This window comes from Cotesia glomerata, linkage group LG8 (genome assembly GCF_020080835.1).
Source record: "Cotesia glomerata isolate CgM1 linkage group LG8, MPM_Cglom_v2.3, whole genome shotgun sequence".
NCBI classification, from domain to species: domain Eukaryota; kingdom Metazoa; phylum Arthropoda; class Insecta; order Hymenoptera; family Braconidae; genus Cotesia; species Cotesia glomerata.
The window spans coordinates 10,653,255-10,673,292 of NC_058165.1; the positions used below are offsets into that span (position 1 = coordinate 10,653,255).

The 20,038-nt window shown below is 39.9% G+C and overlaps 2 protein-coding genes across 3 annotated transcripts; both read right to left on the reverse strand.

Moving 5' to 3' along the window:
* Positions 1 to 94: 94 nt before the first annotated feature.
* On the reverse strand, positions 95 to 18,442 carry LOC123270767 (eisosome protein SEG2-like). 2 transcript variants are annotated; one of them, XM_044736916.1, is made up of 4 exons: positions 18,196 to 18,442; positions 17,560 to 18,102; positions 632 to 958; positions 266 to 578 (listed from the first exon to the last, which is right to left on the reverse strand). In XM_044736916.1, exons 1-4 carry the CDS (start codon positions 18,353 to 18,355, stop codon positions 385 to 387), a joined length of 1,224 nt encoding a protein of 407 aa, XP_044592851.1. In that variant the 5' UTR covers positions 18,356 to 18,442; the 3' UTR covers positions 266 to 384. The 2 variants fall into 2 exon arrangements, with proteins under 2 accessions (XP_044592850.1, XP_044592851.1); XM_044736915.1 differs by having other exon boundaries at positions 95 to 958.
* Positions 18,443 to 18,700: 258 nt separating this feature from the next.
* On the reverse strand, positions 18,701 to 19,849 carry LOC123270877. The gene is made up of 2 exons (XM_044737022.1): positions 19,136 to 19,849; positions 18,701 to 18,893 (listed from the first exon to the last, which is right to left on the reverse strand). The coding sequence occupies exons 1-2, from the start codon at positions 19,461 to 19,463 to the stop codon at positions 18,847 to 18,849; spliced, it is 375 nt and encodes a 124-aa protein (XP_044592957.1). The 5' UTR covers positions 19,464 to 19,849; the 3' UTR covers positions 18,701 to 18,846.
* Between the last annotated feature and the right edge of the window lie 189 nt (positions 19,850 to 20,038).

The window sequence follows — 20,038 nt, forward strand, 5'->3', positions numbered from 1 at the left end:
AAATAGTTTCATTCAGGTAAAAATAGATTCTTTATTAAATTAAATGAATCAAATCAAACGAGAAAACATTAAGAAGTTAATAAAATGATTGGGAAAATCAAAAATTGATACAACGTTAATAAGTAATTATGGTATAATCATTAGAGTTATAAATCAAATCAAATAATCTTTTATGATTATTGATTGTTATAATTCTGACTGAAATTTTGCTGGTGTTGATAGGATTGATGCTGATAACTTAGAGCAAAGCTTTGTTGAGGTTGATACCACTTAGGTCCACCATAATATCCTGCAAAAGTATGTTAGGGTTGGTTGTAAAAGTACGGATGATTGTAAGTCGGAACGTTTGGCCTATTCATTTGTTGGTTATTCTGATAGTAAGAATCAAAGCGAGTCACACCGATTGATGAAGTATCTTTTGACTGGTTCTGAGAGAAGGAATGTGAGTTTCCGGCAGGTGTAGTAGTAGATTGGTTCTGAATATGTGAACACAAATAAGTTGGGCTGTTTGTTGATACAACTGTTGACTGTTGTTGAGGGTATAAATATAAGTTGACAGTTGTAGTGCTCAATTGGTTCTGTAATGAAGGATTGTGGTTAGTTAAAGTAATTAATAATAAAACGATTGAACTTAGCTGAGAATATTGATTTGCGTAAGCGGATGAAACTGATGGTGCATTTGTTATTTGTCGCTGAAACTCGTTATGAGGGTAAGTAGGAGCTGTTGCTGATGTAACTGTTGATTGTGATCGATAATATGGATTTGCGTAAGAAGAAGAAGTTGCTGGTATATTTGTTGGTTGACTTTGAACGTAAGCGTTGGAGTGAGTTCCACTGGTTGTTGTCATCGTGGTTGAATGTTGCTGAGGGTACGAATTACGGTTGCTAGATGAAACTGTTGGAGTATTATTTAATTGGCTCTGAGTGTTGGAATGAATCGGAGTGATTGTTGATTCAACTCACGAAGGCTAGATAGAAGGAAGACGCTCGCTATACGTTTTCCAGCTGTTGTGATGTCCAGAAAATACCGTAAAGATTTTAGTTCACAATTGGCCACTAGACTGCAGCTAGATAGCGGAGGTCTCGTTTTGGCTACTATTGCGCATGTCACGCATAAAGCAGTGTTTATCTTTATAAAGTCAAGAATAATTTAGGAGGATTATTTTATGTAATTTTTAATTATTTTCGGATTAAATTTAAATAAAAATGGTGAAGTGTTGTGCTGTTCTAAATTGTTTAAGTGGGAAAAAATAGAGCGTAAAAAAAATAATGACTCCAATCTTCGACAGACTTCTCTATTTAAAATTCCACAAGTAACCTACAAATAATATATTTTGTATTATTTAATTAATTAACTTATTAGAATTTCAGTAACAATATTCAATTTGGAATAATTAGTTATATTTGTTATATAGACAATGTCGCTATATTATATTTAACATAAAATTTCACACAGAATGCCGATAGATTGCGCAAATGGAGCTTAGCATTAAGTCAAAATTTGACACCAGACAAATTTGTTTGCGAGTTACATTTTTCGGACGATGACATTATTAAAAAAGATATGATACCAATACTTAATCAAGATTGTTATATTTCAAGTCGAAAGAAATATACTTTAAAGCCGAATGTCATTCCGAGAGTTGATAGAATTCCAAATATCGTGGAAGATGCAAATTTGCAAATAGATCCTGATGATGTACTTCCGGCCGCTAGAACTCCCGAAGTTGAAACTTCTAGTATTGCTCCGGATGTTAATGAAGTAAGTTGTTTAAGTTGTGTAAGTAAAACTAATTACACATTTCTTTTATATTTTATTTAATAGCAGTCTGAAAATACTCAACTTGAAAATTTGAGTCAAAGAGAAACAAATTTTAACAGTAATAGATTATTGGAAACGTTGAAAACTAATATGTTGCCCCAAAAATGGAGCTAGGCTAGTGATGTAACGGATAATCAAAAAATATTTTTATTTTATGCTGATCCTAAATCTTTATCATTAAAATTTCACGTTAAGATAGACAAAGCATTAAATATTGTGGTATAATATTTTAATATTTTTTATTTTTGTTCGTAGTAGATGAAAGTTTATTTTAAAACATTTTGTTTGTTATGTAGGTGACTAACTTGAAAACCAATGAGTCGACAAATGTACAATTTACTCTTTTAGGTAATGAAGATTTTTGGGACTTATTAAAAGAACTAGAAACTATTAATTCTTGTGATGGCACAGGATTCGATAGCAACAGGTACTGTATAAATATATAATTTCTGTTATTCAATAATAGTAATGAATATAGTGATAAGACAAATCTTCAAAAGGTGTTCAGTAAGTTGTAAAAATTTATTGTCAAATGAAAATCAACGATATTATCAGGGTATCATCCGATGTCAACCTTGCCGAACTCTTCGGCGTCAACTCCAAAATCGAGATAGTAAAAGTACCCAAAATTTGAAAATTCAATATGATATGCTTAAACGTGAATTAATTTCCCAAAAGAGAAAGACTTCACGCTTAAAGCGAAAGGTAGTAAACTCTCATACGTAATTTATTAAGTACCTAAATAGTTTTGTTATAAGTATATTTTCTTATTTTTTGCAGAATAATGAACTATCGCAATTGATTGAAGATCAAAAACTTAAATGTGCAGCTGTTGAGGCTGAGATTATAGAAAAGGCCATAGCTGATCTACCAGAAATCCAACAAAAAGCTGTTCGAGCCTGTTTCGATGCAGCTAAAGTAAAAAATTCCAAACAGAGGAGATATGATATTGAGTGGGTATATGAATGCTTGTTAATGCGCATAAAAAGTTCCGCGGTGTATGATCGTCTCTGAGAACGGCAAATTTTACCCCTCCCGTGCAAAGACACGCTAAATTCCTACATCAAAAAATTGGATAGCGCATTCGGTTTTCCTAATGCTATTTTTGATACTCTAGGTTATAAAGCTTCACGTATGCAAGCACATTCCAAAAGGGGTATTACGATCAGGATTGTTATGAAGCTTCAGCTGCAACATTAACAATTTAAAAGTATCTGTAGTTATTAACAATGAAAAAAATAGTAGATTCTAACATTTAGAAATTCTTGATTCGCTTGATTAACTTGCTTGTTTCATGCTTTATAATAATATTCATTAACTGCAATAGACAAAATATAAAGTTTTGAAATTTTTTTCTCTAGGTACACTTCTTATTGATGAAATAGCGTTGAGTGAAGGAGTCAAGTTAAACACAAGAACAATGAAGCTAGATGGATTTGTGGATTTAGGAGCTTACACGCCAGGAAAATTTTCAAACACGAAAGAGCAGATCATGCTCTCGTATTTATGTATCAGCCATTTCAAGGCGATTGGGTCCAAGTGGTTGGAAGCTTTCTCAGTAAAAGTTCAGTTACTAGTGAAATATTACATAAACTGTTAGTAGAATGTATATTATTAATTGAAAAAGCTGGGTTTCATGTGGATTGTGTTACTACCGATGCAGCCCAATGGAATCGGGGCGCATGGAAGTTATTTGGTATAGAAGACAGAAAATTTAGCTGTGAGCACCCTTATGATATTGAAAGACGACTATGGTTTGCTTCTGATTTTTTCCTTCTTGCTGAAAAACTTCAGAAATGGAATAATAAAACTCCCTTCTTTCTGGGTAATATTGTTATCTTTTATCAAAATTTATTTATGTATATGTAGGTGTACTGATGAAGAGTTCATTTTTTAGTCTCCGGATGGTATTATAAAAATGCTTCATTGGGAAGCACTCTTAAAACTTGAGGCATATGGTAAAATGAACTTAAAAATAGGTTTCAAATTATTACCTCATCATTTAAAACCTGAAGGTTTTCAAAAGATGATCGTCTTGCTGGCTACGCAGGTATTTTTCATGTTGTTATATATAAACTTAAAATTACTTATTTGTTTGTTTTCAGTTATTTTCACGTCAATTGAGAGTATCTATGTCCATGTATAAAGATGAATGTTATGAGCTGCACGATTGTGAACCTACAATAGCTTTAATGGAAAAAGTTGACAATGTAATCACAGCTATGAACTCTCAAACCCCAGAAAACGCTTTACGTCCAGACACTAACTGCTCAATGAGAAAGGTATTTCAATAAATATTAAAATAACATACTGATTACGTAATTTCAGTCTTTTGACATCAATATTCTAAGGCTTCAGCCAATAAAACGATACTGCAGATAATTAAGAGTGAGTAAATTAAAAAAATGAATTTGTAAAAATCTATAACCTGGATCATATTATTTATCATTATGTCTAATGCTTAATTTATTACTAATTTGCATGGTTTTATGTTTAAATATTACCTATCAACATAAAAAATGATATTTAAATATTTTCTATTAACATAAAAAATTTATAACTTTTTTTTTCGTTATACCGCTAAAATATTGCTTTTATTCCGAAACTAATATTTCATAATCTATTTAATCGCCAGGCTATTATTGACTTTGATCAATATCTCCGTGATTGGGAGGAAAAAGCTAAGATGGAGATAACAAAACAAAAAGCTGAAAAAAAGAAGAAAAAGGCTAATAAAGCTGATGATTTCGATAATTTTGAGGAGAATTTTGAGTTTCCAATCACATCCAGTACTTTAACTGGCTTTAAAGTAAATCTCGGAACTACTTTGGAATTATTAGAATTTTTACATGATAAATGTAATTATGATTACCTGATGACGTCGCGCTTGAATCAAGATGCTTTGAAACCAACATATATAGAAGTTCATTTGTGAATTAATTATTATTATTGATATGAAAAATTATAGTACTTTCTTTTTAACCGTTGTATATTTTAGAAATTTTTCGGAACTATGCGGTCAGCTTGTGGGTGTAACGACCACCCGGATCCAATACTTTTTGGCCAAGTTTTCTGTCTTCTCTGTAGCTATTCCCTAGCAACACCACCGAGGGCTTCCAACGTCACCGGTGGGGAATTACTGAAATCACTGATGCACACTGAAGAGTCATGAACTGCATCTAGTCAAAATAAAAAAATTTGGCTTGACAAAATTGACTCTATTGTTGAAGCAGGAATGGCAAACGAGAACCCAAGATTTTTGAATAATAATGATAATAATGAACGTTTACCTTTTGAGCATTGGGTCGATGAAACTAGTGATGAAAGTGATGAAAATGATAACAATGAAACTGCTGATGCCTGTGATTTTAATAAAAGAAATGTAAACTCTAGTCAAAGTAAAAATAACTGTGATGATAATAATGATGATAATTTAAGTGATGGTGAAAGATCTAACTGTTGTGATGCTGATACTAATAATAATAATAATAGTGCTTGTTATGTTACTCCTAATAATAATAATGATAATGATGATAATAGTTCTACTAATGCTAATGATAACTATAACGATAAGTCGCCGGAGACACCCTTAGCTAATAATACCTTTGACAATAGAGATTGGTCTAATATTTCAAATGATGATAACGTTCAATTGGATCATGATTATGACATAACGCATACTAGTGATCATGTCGTTTCATACATTGCAGGATTCATGGCCAGAAAAGTTTCTCGTTTTACGAAGTGTTTAGATTATAAAGAAATGTTAACTGCCTCATTGCCAACGGAACGAGATAAATTAATTGAAAAAATGAGCGATGGAAATTTAATTTATCCAAGTGAGGATTTATTCTTACTAATAAGACGATTGGAAATTCAAGTATTAATAGTTGTTGGAACTAAAAATTTTACATCAAACACCATGTTCCAAATTCTAGAAAAAATTTCACAACTCAAAGATTTACCAATTCTTGGATGTGAAAAACACCGCAAAGAATTTATGATAAAAATTATAAATAACTTCATTGTGATGAGAGGTCATTTTTTGACCGATTTTTTTAATCGAAATGTAAACAATCGTCAAATAATGACTAAACGTATGCGAAAATTTGCGAAAAAATAATATTTGTATGTCATTCTGTAGTTATCTTTAATTAAACTTAATTGCTATTAGCTTCAATGTTCGTATTAATAATTTCCATATAAATAAAAATGAATATTTATTTATATTTATAATAAATATTTTTTCTATCTAAAGTTATTCGCATATTTTTTTTAACACAAAAACTTCTATTTAAAATCTCAAAAAAGTGAACATTTTGTAAACTTGCAAATGAAATAATTAATTTATCATTTCTATTTCTAATAATTGCTATTCTCTTTAAGATATAATTTTTAATTTATTGCGTCAACGATATTTATTTTAAATGTGATTATTTAAATTCAGTTTTTAAAAATCGTTCTTTCCCAAGCGTCACACGAAAAAACTGTTGACTTTTTGGTAAATTGTATTTAACAAAAAGTCAAAAATTAATAATTATCAACTTAACTTTCACAAAATATTACCAAAAAAAATTAGAAAAACGGTTGACCCTGAAGGCCATCCCTGCAACTTCCCGCTAATTCCATACTTAGGCGCTTAAAATTGCACCAATGACGTTTTTGAGCTTTTCGAGCTTAAAAATACAATTTATGGGCTATTTTGAGCTCTCCAAGCTCAAAGAGATTGCTTTCCTATGTTTTTGAGCTCTTCGAGCTCAAAAGTCTGATAGAGATTTGAAAAGACACTATTTTTTGAATTTTTAAACCGCAATAACTTTTGAATGAATGAACCGATTTTCACGCGGTTGGCAGCATTCGACGCAGTTTTTTAAGCTTCACAAAGAATCTTAAATTTTGAATTGATCACGCTAGGAATTTTGGAGTTATTCCGAAAAAACACTTTTTTTGGTTTTCTTTCGTTCACAATATCTCTCGAACGAATCAATCGATTTTGACCGGACTAGTGGCGATCGACGTGGTTTTTCAAAGTTAAGGGCTGATTAGTTTTTGGAATTGAACCATCAAGGCGTTTAAAAGTTATGCCAAAAAAACCACATTTGAAAAAAATTTTTTTTTCAGTTTTTTGAAGATTTCTCAAAATCTATTGATTTGAATCGTTCCAAATAGTTTTCAAAATCTAAGTTTGGTCAAACCCTTTCGAATGGCATCAACCGCGATAAAATTGGTCAAGCCGTTCAAAAGTTATAAGCGGTTCACATACTTTCACACACACACACACACACACACACACACACACACACACACACACCCCGTGTCGGGCTTGCTGGGTCCCGCATCGGGCGCCTCCTCAGGTGGCGGATAGGGGAATGCCCAGCATATCTGCACGTCAGATGCGTCGGGTACCGAGGAAACAGAATACTCGGGGTGGACCAAAACCTAGCAAAAGATGATATGGAAATGTCAGAAGATTTTCAAACATCGTTTACAGTACAGAGGATGGATACCTCAGTGCCGGCGAGAGAAGGCGTGCAAACGGGCCTAAACTTGTCGTTATCAAGCGACCGTTTGAACAGTGGAGTAGACCCCATGGCTCTGCTGTCTAGCAATGCTAGCAAGGTTACAGGGAGTACGAAATCAGCCCAGATGGCAGAGAACGGACAGCTGAGCAACATTCCTTCAAAAAGTGGAGGACCTTTTGCTCCTGCCACTAATCAAACCCACCGAGGAAGAATGAACTCTCTACCGACCGTCACCGGCCAACAGTCACCAATGGAGAGGCTCGGCAACAAGATTGATGAGTTAGCCGACTTCATAAAAGACAAAAAGAATCTCCACCATGAGATCAGAAAATTGGTTTCGTCTATTAGTACGGCATATAGGCTGGCCAACAAATCACCAACGAAGTCGGCGTCAACGACTCAAACATCTCCGAGTCTGAACAAAAATCACAGCCACCTCTGACCACTCCTAAGAAATTACCACAGCAAGGAGATGGCAACAAGAAGAGGCCGCTGTCCACGCCCAGCCCTTCCTCAGATATTGACAAGCCAGCACAGAAAAGACAGCCCGGGATGATACCTGGACCAAAGTGACTCGGCAAAACAAGAAAAAGAAAGAACAGGAGCCAGTGACTCAAACTGCTACAGCCCAAGACCAGCCAAACAGCGGTGGCTCCAAGAAACCAAGGAGGAAGAAGACAAGAACTAAAGCTGTCCTAGTCCAACCAGCTGAAGGGCGAACATACGCCGATCTCCTGAAGGAAATCAAGGCCAAGGTAAGCCCTGTCGAGACGGGCGTAGACATAAGGTCTATTAAAAAGACGAAACACGGAGGCGTTCTCCTTGAAATGGCTCGAAAGTCCGAAGACAGCAAGGCATTCACCGATGCAGTAAGGGCAGCCATTGCAAACATCGGCACAGTCAAGACGCTAACACCAACAACAACGATCGAGATCCTCGACTTAGATGAAATCTCTACCGAGAGCGAAGTCCGTGAAGCACTCAAACGTGAATTCACTGACAACCTGGAGGTCAAACGGGTAAATTTGACAAAACCCACACCACGAGGTAATCGGGCAGCCTTCTGCGAACTAGACGAGCCCAATGCGATTAAGGCCCTTGACAAGGCCCGTATACGGATCGGTTTGGTGAACTGTCGTATACGCCCAGTAGTAAAAGTAACACGTTGTTTTAAATGTCTTGGTTATGGACACCAAACACGTCAGTGTGCGGGACCAGACAGAAGCAGGTGCTGCTACAAATGTGGCGGAGAGAACCACAAGGCCGTAAACTGCACGGAGAAGTTAAAATGCTTCCTTTGTGCTTCGGAAAAAGATGCCCAGGATAGTCTATGCCATATTTCTGGCACTGGAGCGTGTAAGGCATTCCGCAAAGCACTTGCAGAAGCCATGAAAGGTCAGAAATGACACGCATACTACAAGGCAACCTGAATAGGTGCGCCTTGGCGCAAAACCTGCTGCGCCAGCGTGTTTTCGAAGATAAAATTGACGTCTGCTTTATCTGCGAGCAATATCTAAACATCGAAGGTAAAACATGGTTCGCAGACGAAACGGGCACGGCAGCAATTTGGATTGTGAACACAAAGAACGTTACCGTCAACAACAGCGGAGGTGGAGCAGGTTTTGTCTGGATTCAAACCCCCACAACCTACTTCATGAGCGTCTATCTCTCACCTAACGAAGGGATTAGTGTGTTCCGACAGAAACTCGCAAATATAGAAGATGCGGTCACTAAGTTCGACGGCGAAGTTATCGTAGCTGGTGACTTCAATGCTAAATCGGCTGAATGGGGCGCTGATTTCTCCGACACCAGAGGCAACGAGGTCGCTGACGTCGTGGCTAGACTCGACCTCATAGTGCTAAATACTGGGAGCACCACGACTTTCAGAAGACCGGGGTACCAAGAGTCCATCCTCGACATTTCGTTGGCGACTCCAAAAATTGCCAACATGATTGAAAACTGGACAGTATCCGAAAAATACAGTGGCAGTGATCACCAGTTCGTGACATTTAACGTTGGATTGGCATCTGCTCCGGTACCACAACACGACCTTTCTAAGCGAAAGTGGAATGTCAGGAAGCTTGATCCAGAGGCACTGCGAGCTTCACTTGCACGGAGCTGGTCTACCCTTCAGAACAACCCGACTCCGGATACTTGCAGCGAGACAGAAAGGACAGTACTAAATACGATGAAGGAGATTTCCGCCGCATGTGACGCCTCTATGCCGCGGTTGAAAAACCGGAGTTTTCGCAGGCCGGCGTACTGGTGGTCAACAGACATAGCGGAACTTCGCAAAATGTGCCATCAACTACGTCGCCGCGCAACGAGAGCCGCCAAACACTCCCCAAGCCAGGACTTGTATTCAAAAGAGTACAAGCAGGCCAAAAAGATGCTAAATCGAGCCATCAAAGCAAGTAAAGCAAAGTTGTGGAAAGAGATCTGCAACGATCTCGACAATGACATCTGGGGTAAAGCCTACCAAATTGTCGCCAAACGACTTGGAAAGGCTTCACCAGAGGCGCCGAAGTCTCCAGTCTTAATGGATAGCATCGTAGCGGAGCTTTTCCCCAAACACCCGCCGCGGGAGAAGAAACACTACACTAAAAACAACGAAGTAACGCCCTTCACAACTAAGGAACTACAAGACGCGGCCAAGTCACTCAAAACAGGAAAGGCACCTGGACCTGATGGCATCCCGGCATCGGTGATCAATATTATAGCCCTGGAATACCCAGACTTACTCCTGAACACCTACAACGCATGCTTGGCAACTGGCACCTTTTCCGCGGTCTGGAAACGGCAGAGATTGGTTCTCTTAGACAAAGGTAAGGGAACCCCCATAACACCTTCGTCGTTTAGACCACTCTGTATGCTAGACATTGCTGGAAAACTGCTCGAGAAGCTCATACAAGGGAGACTTCGTGACGACATCGACCGTGCTGGAGGTTTTGCCACCAACCAGCATGGCTTCCGGAGAGGTCATTCGACAGTCGGAGCGATCAAGAAAGTCATAAAGACAGCAACACAAGCATGGTCTGGTAGCCTCAAAGCTCGTAAAGTATGTCTTCTCCTCACGCTAGATGTCAAAAACGCATTTAACAGCGCAAATTGGGGGAGACATTTTAGACGCTCTGGAGCACAAGTTTGACGCGGAGCCAGAAAATCTGGCACTAGTCGACAACTACCTTGACGATAGAAAGCTAATAGTGGAAACTACTGAAGGCCCACAAGAATACGCCATAACGGCTGGCGTGCCGCAAGGCTCAATAATGGGGCCTGATCTATGGAACGCAGACTACGACGAGCTTCTTGAAATCCCGTTGCCAGAGCAAGTAGAGCTAACAGGCTTTGCAGACGACGTTGCAGCCACTATAGTGGCGGACAGCGTGGAAGAGGCCGAACTGCTAGTTCGGGAAACCATCGACACCGTCGAGACTTGGCTCGATAAGCATCACCTGAAACTCGCCAAACAGAAAACCGAGATGGTCGTTTTGACCCGTCAAAAATGGTTTCCAAAACCATTCGCTATGGACATGGGAGGAACAACGCTGACGTCAACAAGGGCCCTGCGGTATCTAGGGGTAATGATAGACGAGAAACTATCTTTCCGTGAACACCTCGACAGTGCATGCAAGAAAGCCAGCAAGACTGTGTCTAGCCTAGCACGAATTATGACCAACACCATGGGACCAAAAACAAAAAAGAGAAGAGTTCTTCTAGAAGCAGTCCACTCGGTACTGCTTTATGGAGCGGAAATATGGGCAGACATATTAAAGCAGAAGACCTACCGGCGAATTATCGCAGCAGTACAGCGGCGAGGCGCTCTCAGGGTTGCCTGCGCCTACCGCACAGTTTCCGAAGCGGCTGTATTGGTCATTGCAGGAGCCGCGCCCATCGACCTATAAGCGTTCGAAAGAGCAAAACTCTATGACGCTAAAGACAGTGATGATAACATGAAGGACGCAAGAACGAGGATAAAGGCGGAAACGCAGCAAGAGTGGCAGGACCGATGGACCGAGAGACGGGCAGATGGACGGCGCGCCTGATCCCAAACATCAACGTCTGGCTCTCTCGGAAGCACGGGGATACGGACTTTTTCCTGACCCAGCTATTGACGGGACATGGGCAGTTCAATGCCTATCTTTTCAAGATGGGTTTGCACAGCACACCAACGTGCAAATACTGCCTGGATAAAATCGACGACTCCGAACACACATTCTTCGAGTGTGCTCGATGGAAGGACTACAGAAGAAACACTGAAGAGATCATAGGCACCAGGCTCTCCCCCTCAAGCCTGGTGACCTATATGATCAAACAAGAGGAAAACTGGTCAGCTGTTGCAGTTTATGCACAGCACCTCCTGAAAGACAAAATCGCAGAAAGGGACCAGTAGCCAGGAGTAGGCGTCGTGAGACGCAGCACGACTGGATTGAAGTAATGCTAACGCGGTTCCAATCCAGTCCTCCCCGTACCATCTAGGGGAGAGGGGAAGAGGAATGTTTTTTTTTAGTGGGTAAAAATCTCCACACTACCGACTATCGATATCTGCCGGAAGATGGGCGGCAGAGTTAACGATACCGGTGTCTTTTGAAGATCTTTTTTGTACCTCTTTATAAAAAAAAAAAAAAAAAAAAAAAAAAACACACACACACACACACACATACATACAGACACATACATACAGACACCGTGACAACCTCGCGGGTATAGTCAGGGAAGCTTCCTGTGACCTTCAAACGTCGAGATCTGATGAAAAATCGATTTTTGCAAAACGGGGTTTTGCACTCTCGGGGCAAAAGAGATACTGCTACCGGGCGCGTCTCCCCGAGCGGATGGAAGAACGCTCGCTGTCCTTGGATGACACTTAATCTCTTAGTTGATGAGGTACAGCGGGTAGGAGCCAAGCAAAATAACCAAACAAAATACGCTCCCGTGGACAAAACTCCCCTTTAATAGGTTGGTTGCACTAATGACCTAACAAGACGATCGTTCTCTGCTGTGACCCACTGGGAGTGACCGGAACCTGTATCGTAGTTTCCAACGATGCAGGCCACGGCTAATGTGAGCTTGCTCTACCGAGGTGAAAGTTGCAGCAGTGGATCAGCAGCCACTTCGGGCCTTGATCAGGAAGTACGCAGTGAGTGTTAGAGATCGGAATCTTCACCGCTCCGAGCGAGTCTAGTCCGTCCGTGTATTCCGGGACTGGCTAAGTGTCAGCTAGGCCTCAGGGAACTGGGGTAGGAGTACTATCTCCGAGGGTACACCCGTTCCTAGTTATGGCAACCCGCTCCACTTCGTACGATGCGCTGGTGAATTAAAAAGTATGAGTAATTCAAAGGAAACAAACAAAAGTGGAAATGGGCTACATGCCCAACAAGCAGCGACTGACGCAAGCGCTGAAATGAAGCGTTCGCAAGCGCTCAAACGCCTTGAAAAGCTGATCAGTGAGTTGAATGATTTCGTTCAACCAAAGGTCAACATTCACAAAGAGATTAAATCCAAGATGACTGGTGTAACTAACGCCCTTCAAAGGTTTGAGAAGCTGGACGAGGAGTGGCGCTCATCATTGCAGCGCATATCCCATGCTACACCGGAGAATAACTGTCAGGCTATCGACGTGACTGACGAAGCAATGGACACCAGAGCTGAAGGTGACGGTGAATCAGTCGCGGAAGTCAAAAGTGAAGCCAGCAACAAGTCAGGTAAGAGAAAAAATCGACCTTCTCCTGACCCAACAATCAGCCAAGCCATGAAGAAAAAGGATTTGAAGAAAAGACCTCCACAAGGAGCGGCAGGGCGAAGCGACGAACAGGAAAAAGCGTCAGTCTGGCAAAAAGTTCAGTCCAAGCAAGAGCTAAAGCGACAGAAGAAAGAGATGCTCTCAAAACAGACGTCAAAGGAGCCCCGACCTGAACCCACGCGAAAGAAACCGCGGAAATGGATCAGACCGGATGCCCTCATCATTCAGCTGACAGAGAAAGCAAAGTACGCCGAGATCCTGCGTCGAATAAAACAGGACGTCCCTGACGACCAGGTCCGCAGTACGGTAGAGAAGATCCATAAGACCAATGCTGGAGATATGCTGATAACTCTTTCGAGGAAGAGCACCGACAAAGGCCAAACATTGAGAAAGACCATTGCAGACATTCTGAAAGAAGACGCAAAAGTTACCTGCAAAGGACCACAGGAGGTAATTGAGATCCGAGACGTCGATGATGACACAACTAAGGATCACATCCAGGGTGCCCTACAGGAGGAAGCTGGAGATGGCTGTGAGATGCCTCTAGAGGCAATCAAGATCCGTAAGACCTATAGAGGTACTAAAATTGCCACAGTAATTCTACCAGCAGCAACAGCACAGAAACTACTGGATGGAAGTAGCAAAATCCGGATTGGTTGGGTTAATTGCCGAATAAGGACAACGAAGAGACCTATTCAATGCTTTAAATGCTGGCATTTCGAACATCATGGATCCCAGTGCAAAAGCAAGGTAGACCGGTCGAAGCTTTGCATCAGGTGCGGACAAGAAGGGCACAAGATTGCTGATTGTAAAAATCCCGCCAAATGTGCATCATGTGCAGAGATTGAAAGTGCAGAGAATGTTGCCCACCATGTCGGTACCCATAAGTGCCCGTTATTTCAGGATGCACTCCAGAAGTTGACGAACAAACAAGCATGAGGATACTGCAGCTCAATCTCAACCATTGTGAGGCAGCGCATGACCTGCTCATGCAATCCGTGCGAGAACTAGAGCTTGACTTGGTACTGATATCAGAGCCATATAAACACCTGAGTACCCAACCCTGGGAATCTGACAGCACATCCAAAGCTGTCATCTGGTCATGTGGCAAGCTCCCTTTCCAAAATGCAGTCGACAACAGCAATGCCGGCTTTGTAGCAGTATCAGTAGAGGGCATCCGCTTCTATAGCTGTTACGCACCACCTAGCCTCTCTACTGTCGAATTCACCGCATTTCTGGATCGACTTACCGAGGACGCGAAGCATTACCACCCAGTGGCAATAGCTGGGGACTTCAACGCCTGGGCAGTAGACTGGGGTAGCAAGAATACAAACGTGCGAGGAAAGGAATTACTAGAAGCTTTTTCTACATTAGATGTAGTACTGCTCAACAATGGTGACACACCAACCTACACCAAAGGAGACACAAGTTCTATTGTAGATCTCACTTTCGTCAGTGGCAGCCTCACCAGAGGTAATATCAACTGGAAGGTGATGGATACCTACACAGCCAGCGACCACAACTCGATTCTCTGGGAAATATTAAACGCCCAGAGCCCGAGAAGACCTAAAAAGCAACTTAACACCATTGGTTGGAAGGTAAAAACTCTTGACCCAAGGGCATTGTTAGTAGCTCTCAATAGTGACCAGATTATCGCGGGCTGCGCAGAAGAGAAGACCAAGGACCTGATGAAAAGAGTGACCCAAGCGTGTGACGCCAGTATGTCTCGTAGACGTGGCATAAACACAAGACCTTCCGTTCACTGGTGGAACGACCACATCAGCGCCCTTCGTAAAGAGTGTCATCAGAAGAGAAGAATATCTCAGCGTGGCTACCGACGACCTAACTCTGTGGAGCTGGTCGCAGAGTACAAAAAAGCCCGTCGATCCCTGAACAAAGCCATCAAAAATAGCAAAAGAAAATGCTGGAAGGAGCTCATCAACGAGGTGGACAGAGATCTGTGGGGTAGGCCGTATAAGGTGGTCATGACCCATCTTAAAAACCAGCTAATGCCATCACCCACGTGTCCTCAACTCCTACAGAAGATCGTAAACGCGTTGTTCCCCGAACAAAGCAAGTTTAACTACCTATTAGCGCAGAATGAAATGGATGACATTCCATCTGTCACGGAGGGAGAACTGATGGAGGCTTGTAATCGTGTAGGGAACAATAAAGCGCCGGGATTGGACGGGGTCCCCAATATTGCTTTAAAAACAACTATAAAAGCAGTGCCATCATTGTTCCTGGACGTCTACGACACATGCCTCAAGGAAGGGATTTTCCCTCGGAAGTGGAAGCAGCAACGACTAGTACTACTTCCAAAAGGGAAAAAGCCACCAGAAGAACCGTCATCTTATCGACCACTTTGTATGTTAGACACGGCAGGTAAGATACTTGAGCGTATAATCCATCAAAGAATAGAAGCAGTTGTCGATCCACTCCTGGCAGATAACCAGTATGGTTTTCGGAAAGGACGATCAACCCTGGACGCAATCAACTTGGTTGTTGCAACGGCTAAGGAGGCAATCGAAGGGATCAGATGGAAGGGTGAAGCGAAGAAGTACTGCCTGGTGGCCACTCTAGACATCAAAAATGCCTTCAACTCCGCCAACTAGGACTGTATTATGCAAGCCTTGGAAGAGAAAAACGTACCAGGATACCTACGTAGGATAATGGCTAGCTACTTCACGGACAGAATCCTGAGATACGACACGAAAAATGGTCCAAAAGAGTACGGTATTACCGGAGGTGTACCCCAGGGTTCTGTTCTGGGTCCACTTCTGTGGAATGTCATGTATGATGGCCTGCTGAGACTGACTCTTTCAAGAAGTGTCAAGCTTGTTGCATATGCAGACGATGTAGCTGTCGTAATGGTTGCGAAACACCTAGATGAGATAAACCACATGTTCGGTATCACCTTTGAGAAAGTTAACCGGTGGATGGATTCAATGAATCTACAACTGGCTAAACAGAAGACTGAGGCTGTGCTTATTACCAGCAGAAAAGTGATAGAGACCATAAAACTGAAAGTCGGAGAACAAGAAATCACATCACAACCATATATCCGATATCTGGGAGTGATGCTTGATGCCCGACTCAACTTTAAGCAGCAAGTCGAACACGTGAGTGCAAAAGCATCAGCAGTGGTAGCTAGCTTAGCACGACTAATGCCAAACGTCGGAGGCCCAAAGCAGAGCAGAAGACTACTACTATCATCTGTAGTCACATCAGTGCTCACTTACGGAATATCTATCTGGGCGGACGCACTAGAAAAGCAAGAATCATGGAGAAAGGCTGGACCAGTCTACCGTCTGAGTGCCTTAAGAGTAGCAAGTGCCTTCCGCACAATATCTATGGAAGCAGTGTGTGTCATCTCCGGAACTTTGCCTCTCAGAGTCTTAGCTGAGGAAAGACGGATCCTTTACCAACGAAAGAAGTCGACCACACTAAGCGCTGAGGAGCTTGGAACAGAAGAGCGGCAAAGGAGCATAAGTAGATGGTAACTACAGTGGGATGCCACAGTGAAGGGTAGGTGGACGCATCGTCTCATACCAAGGATCAACGTTTGGCTAAACCGGAGTCACGGTGAGGTCAACTATTATCTTACACAGATGTTATCAGGACACGGCTGTTTCCGGGCGTATCTCCACCGCTTCAAGCATGATGATTCCCCGGAGTGCCCGTCCTGCTCAGGAGTCAATGAAGATGCAGAGCATGTTTTCTTTGAGTGCCCACGTTTTTACCCACAGCGAGATGAGCTGGAGAATATCCTGAAGAGGAAAATCCAACCAGAGACAATAGTAGCAGCAATGCTGTCATCAGAAGCTGCCTGGAACGCCACAAGCACTTTTGCTACAAAAGTGCTTACCGAGTTGCGATCCATTGAGAGGAAAAGAGCAAAGGACAGAATCTAGAAGGAAGAAATAACATCTTAGCCACCAGAAGGAAGAGCGGCAGCTAATTCCTCCCTCCGCGAAGAAATGCCTTACGGCGGTACCATGGGGGATCAGAGGATAGAAGAGAAAGGGGTTTTAGGGTTTAGTGGGTAGGGGCATCAGCGTCGAGTTTTAGTATGACGCTGCGTCGAGTCGCCACATATCCAGGCCAAACAGCTACGCCTGGAATCCGTAAAAAGGATTCCCCCCCCCCTAAAGAGAAAAAAAAAAAACACACACACACACACACACACACACACACATACATACATACAGACACCGTGACAACCTCGCGGGTATAGTCAGGGAAGCTTCCTGTGACCTTCAAACGTCGAGATCTGATGAAAACTCGATTTTTGCAAAACGGGGTGAAAACAATAACTTCCTGATTTTTGAAAATCTTCGATTTTCTTAGCGGGAAGTTAAAAATTTTATGCCGCTTGGCTTATCGTGGTTTTAAAAAAATTTTTAGAAAATATAGATTTTATTATGACATTACTACAGCGAGCGTCCTCCTTCTATCTAGCCTTCGTGATTCAACTGCTGGCTGGTGTTGAACAATTGACTTTGAACATATTAAAGTAATTGTTGATTGCTCATGACTGCTGTTCCTTAAAGGAATGTCTACTTCTACAGTAGTTTCATTTGTACTTGGAGGAAACATTGAGTTGTTTGTATCAAGTAATGTGGCCTGTGATCGGTCAAGATGTAAAGAACTGTCCAGGTCAGTCGGTGGTAAGTTGTTCGTCCGATCATTTTGATATGTATCCTCCAAAAATTCTTCATTTTTTTCTTTTTCTTCAACCATGACTGGTGATGATGTTCTTGAAACAGCAGATGAGAGTACTTGGGATGAAGATACAAATCGGGGTAAGTCATCGTAATTCTTTAAATTTGTCAAACTTCTGTTGAAATTTTGTTCGTCTTCATCATCATCATCTTTATCATCATCGTCCTCTTTTTTGTGGTTAACGATGATTGAAACTTTGGCCGAACTCGTCTTCCTATTGGTGCAGGCTTTATTAATGGCTAAATTAAATGCCTGTAACGAAATTTGAGGATCCGCTTTATCATTAATTAAATCTGAAAAATCAATTTGCATTAATACTTGAATTATTAAAAGATAATTTTTAAATAAAAATAATTATAAGTTTAATATATTAATGAATTAATTACTAAATAGGGCTCGCTGAATTTTGGAATGCAAAGCTATATTTCCCCTGTAACCTTTTACCGACATGAATTTCAATTTGTCTCCAAACATTTGGACCAGAATATTAGTGACATATTTCTTCCAGTCATCTTCTTGCAAATTGAGAACATCGATACTTGTCATAATAGATTTGGGAAGATAACAACCAGTGTTTGGAAATATTTCTACCTGTATAAGAGAAAATACACAGTAAAAAATTTTGCGTCATTGCGTCAAAAAATTTTGAGTTAAAAATTTTTATGCTAAATATTTAACACTTTTTTGTGTTGATTTAACAGAATAAATGTTAAATTTATACATAAAAGTGTTAAATATTTAACACAAAAATTTTTAACGCTAAGTTTATTGATGCAATGACGCAAAATTTTTTACTGTGTAGAATTAATGAACTAGGATAAGTATATTTAATTGAGTTTAATAATTTAAAAAATGTAATTTGTGAAGAGTTCATATTTTTTTTACCTTATTTGAAGAATTTGTTAAAATTTTTTTGGTCAGCTGTAAAATTAATAAAGTATAAAAATTAATAAGTTTTAACTGTCTGAAAAAATACATAATTTATACTTTTGTTATTTTTGTAAGAAGATTTTGACGTCCAGGATCCAAAGAATACTTCATCGATGAAGAAGAGACTTGTGAAAAGCCAAAATCTCGGGTGTAACTGTCAAAACAATAATATAGAATAATAATAATTTGTTTATTTGAATATCAAATAAAAAATTATTTATATTTTCTTAATTTACATTCTGGAATTACTAATTATTGTTAAAAATATTAGAAATTATAAAACTATTTATATGATAATTTAGTAAAAACTAAATTGAAAAAATTTCACATGATAAATTGTTTTGTTGAAATTAAATTAATTGAATATTATCATGAGAAAAAATGAAGTATACAAACCACCAGGTATGAAGCAAACATTTTTCGGTGATATATTATCAATTATTTCTTCTTGATCCATTATTGTTTCTTCATTATCTCTTGCTCCGATATCTATCGCGTCCGAGCTTAAAGAAATCTCAGTAATTTGAGTTTTCTGGATCTTTGCGTCGGTATTGGCGGATGACGTCGATGGAATCTCAGATGAAGTATTTTTTGGACGACCTCTCTTGTTACTGCCATTTTTTAATGAAGTACCGTCTTTTGGAGATTTTGATGATTTACTCCTTTTCGATTTGGGTTCTTCTGTCAAAAACGATTTACTTTTCAATATATTATCTTCACGCATCTTCTCAACTGAATTTTTTCGCTTCTCAGACTCCTTCTTCTCTTCCTTAAGTAAAACTTTTGACGCCAAAACTTTTTTGGAAAATACCTTCTGTGAACGATCGATTACTTGACCCGTTTCTTCATCAACCTCCAATTCATCGAGCTCCGTTACATCATCTATTGTGTTTAATTAAAGTTTTTTATTCATCACGAAAGATAATAGATTATAGATAATAGATTGTAAAGGGCAAATTAACGATAAATAAATTTTTTTAAATAAAATAAAAAAAAATTGGATTAATTATTCTGCAATCAACTCGAAATATTAATTCTAAATAAATTAGGATAAAACTTACTACGGATCCGTACAATTCGAGCGTCGTGATATTTAGATTTATTTTTATTGTCTTGGCTTTTTAATCTCACTGTTGCTCCATCGTATCTTGATGCGACTGGAATTTTAGCAGACTCCGAAGTTTGAATAGTTTTTGATTCTATCCAATAAACTAATGCATATTTTTTTGACATATTGGATTAAATTATTAAATTTATTTCAAAGTGAATGTTTATAAAAAAGTATACTTGACAGCTTGT

Excerpts from the sequence above, each read along its gene's own strand:
- LOC123270767 (XM_044736915.1), bottom strand. The coding sequence starts at position 18,355 with ATGACAAGTATCGATGTTCTCAATTTGCAAGAAGATGACTGGAAGAAA. Across the intron at positions 18,103-18,195 it reads AATTCAGCGAGCCCTATTTA|ATTTAATTAATGATAAAGCG; the intron begins GTAATTAATTCA and ends TTGATTTTTCAG. Across the intron at positions 959-17,559 it reads TGTTCAACACCAGCCAGCAG|TTGAATCAACAATCACTCCG; the intron begins TTGAATCACGAA and ends AGCCTTCGTGAG.
- LOC123270877 (XM_044737022.1), bottom strand. The coding sequence starts at position 19,463 with ATGCGTGAAGATAATATATTGAAAAGTAAATCGTTTTTGACAGAAGAA. Across the intron at positions 18,894-19,135 it reads TGTTTGCTTCATACCTGGTG|TTACACCCGAGATTTTGGCT; the intron begins GTTTGTATACTT and ends TTGTTTTGACAG.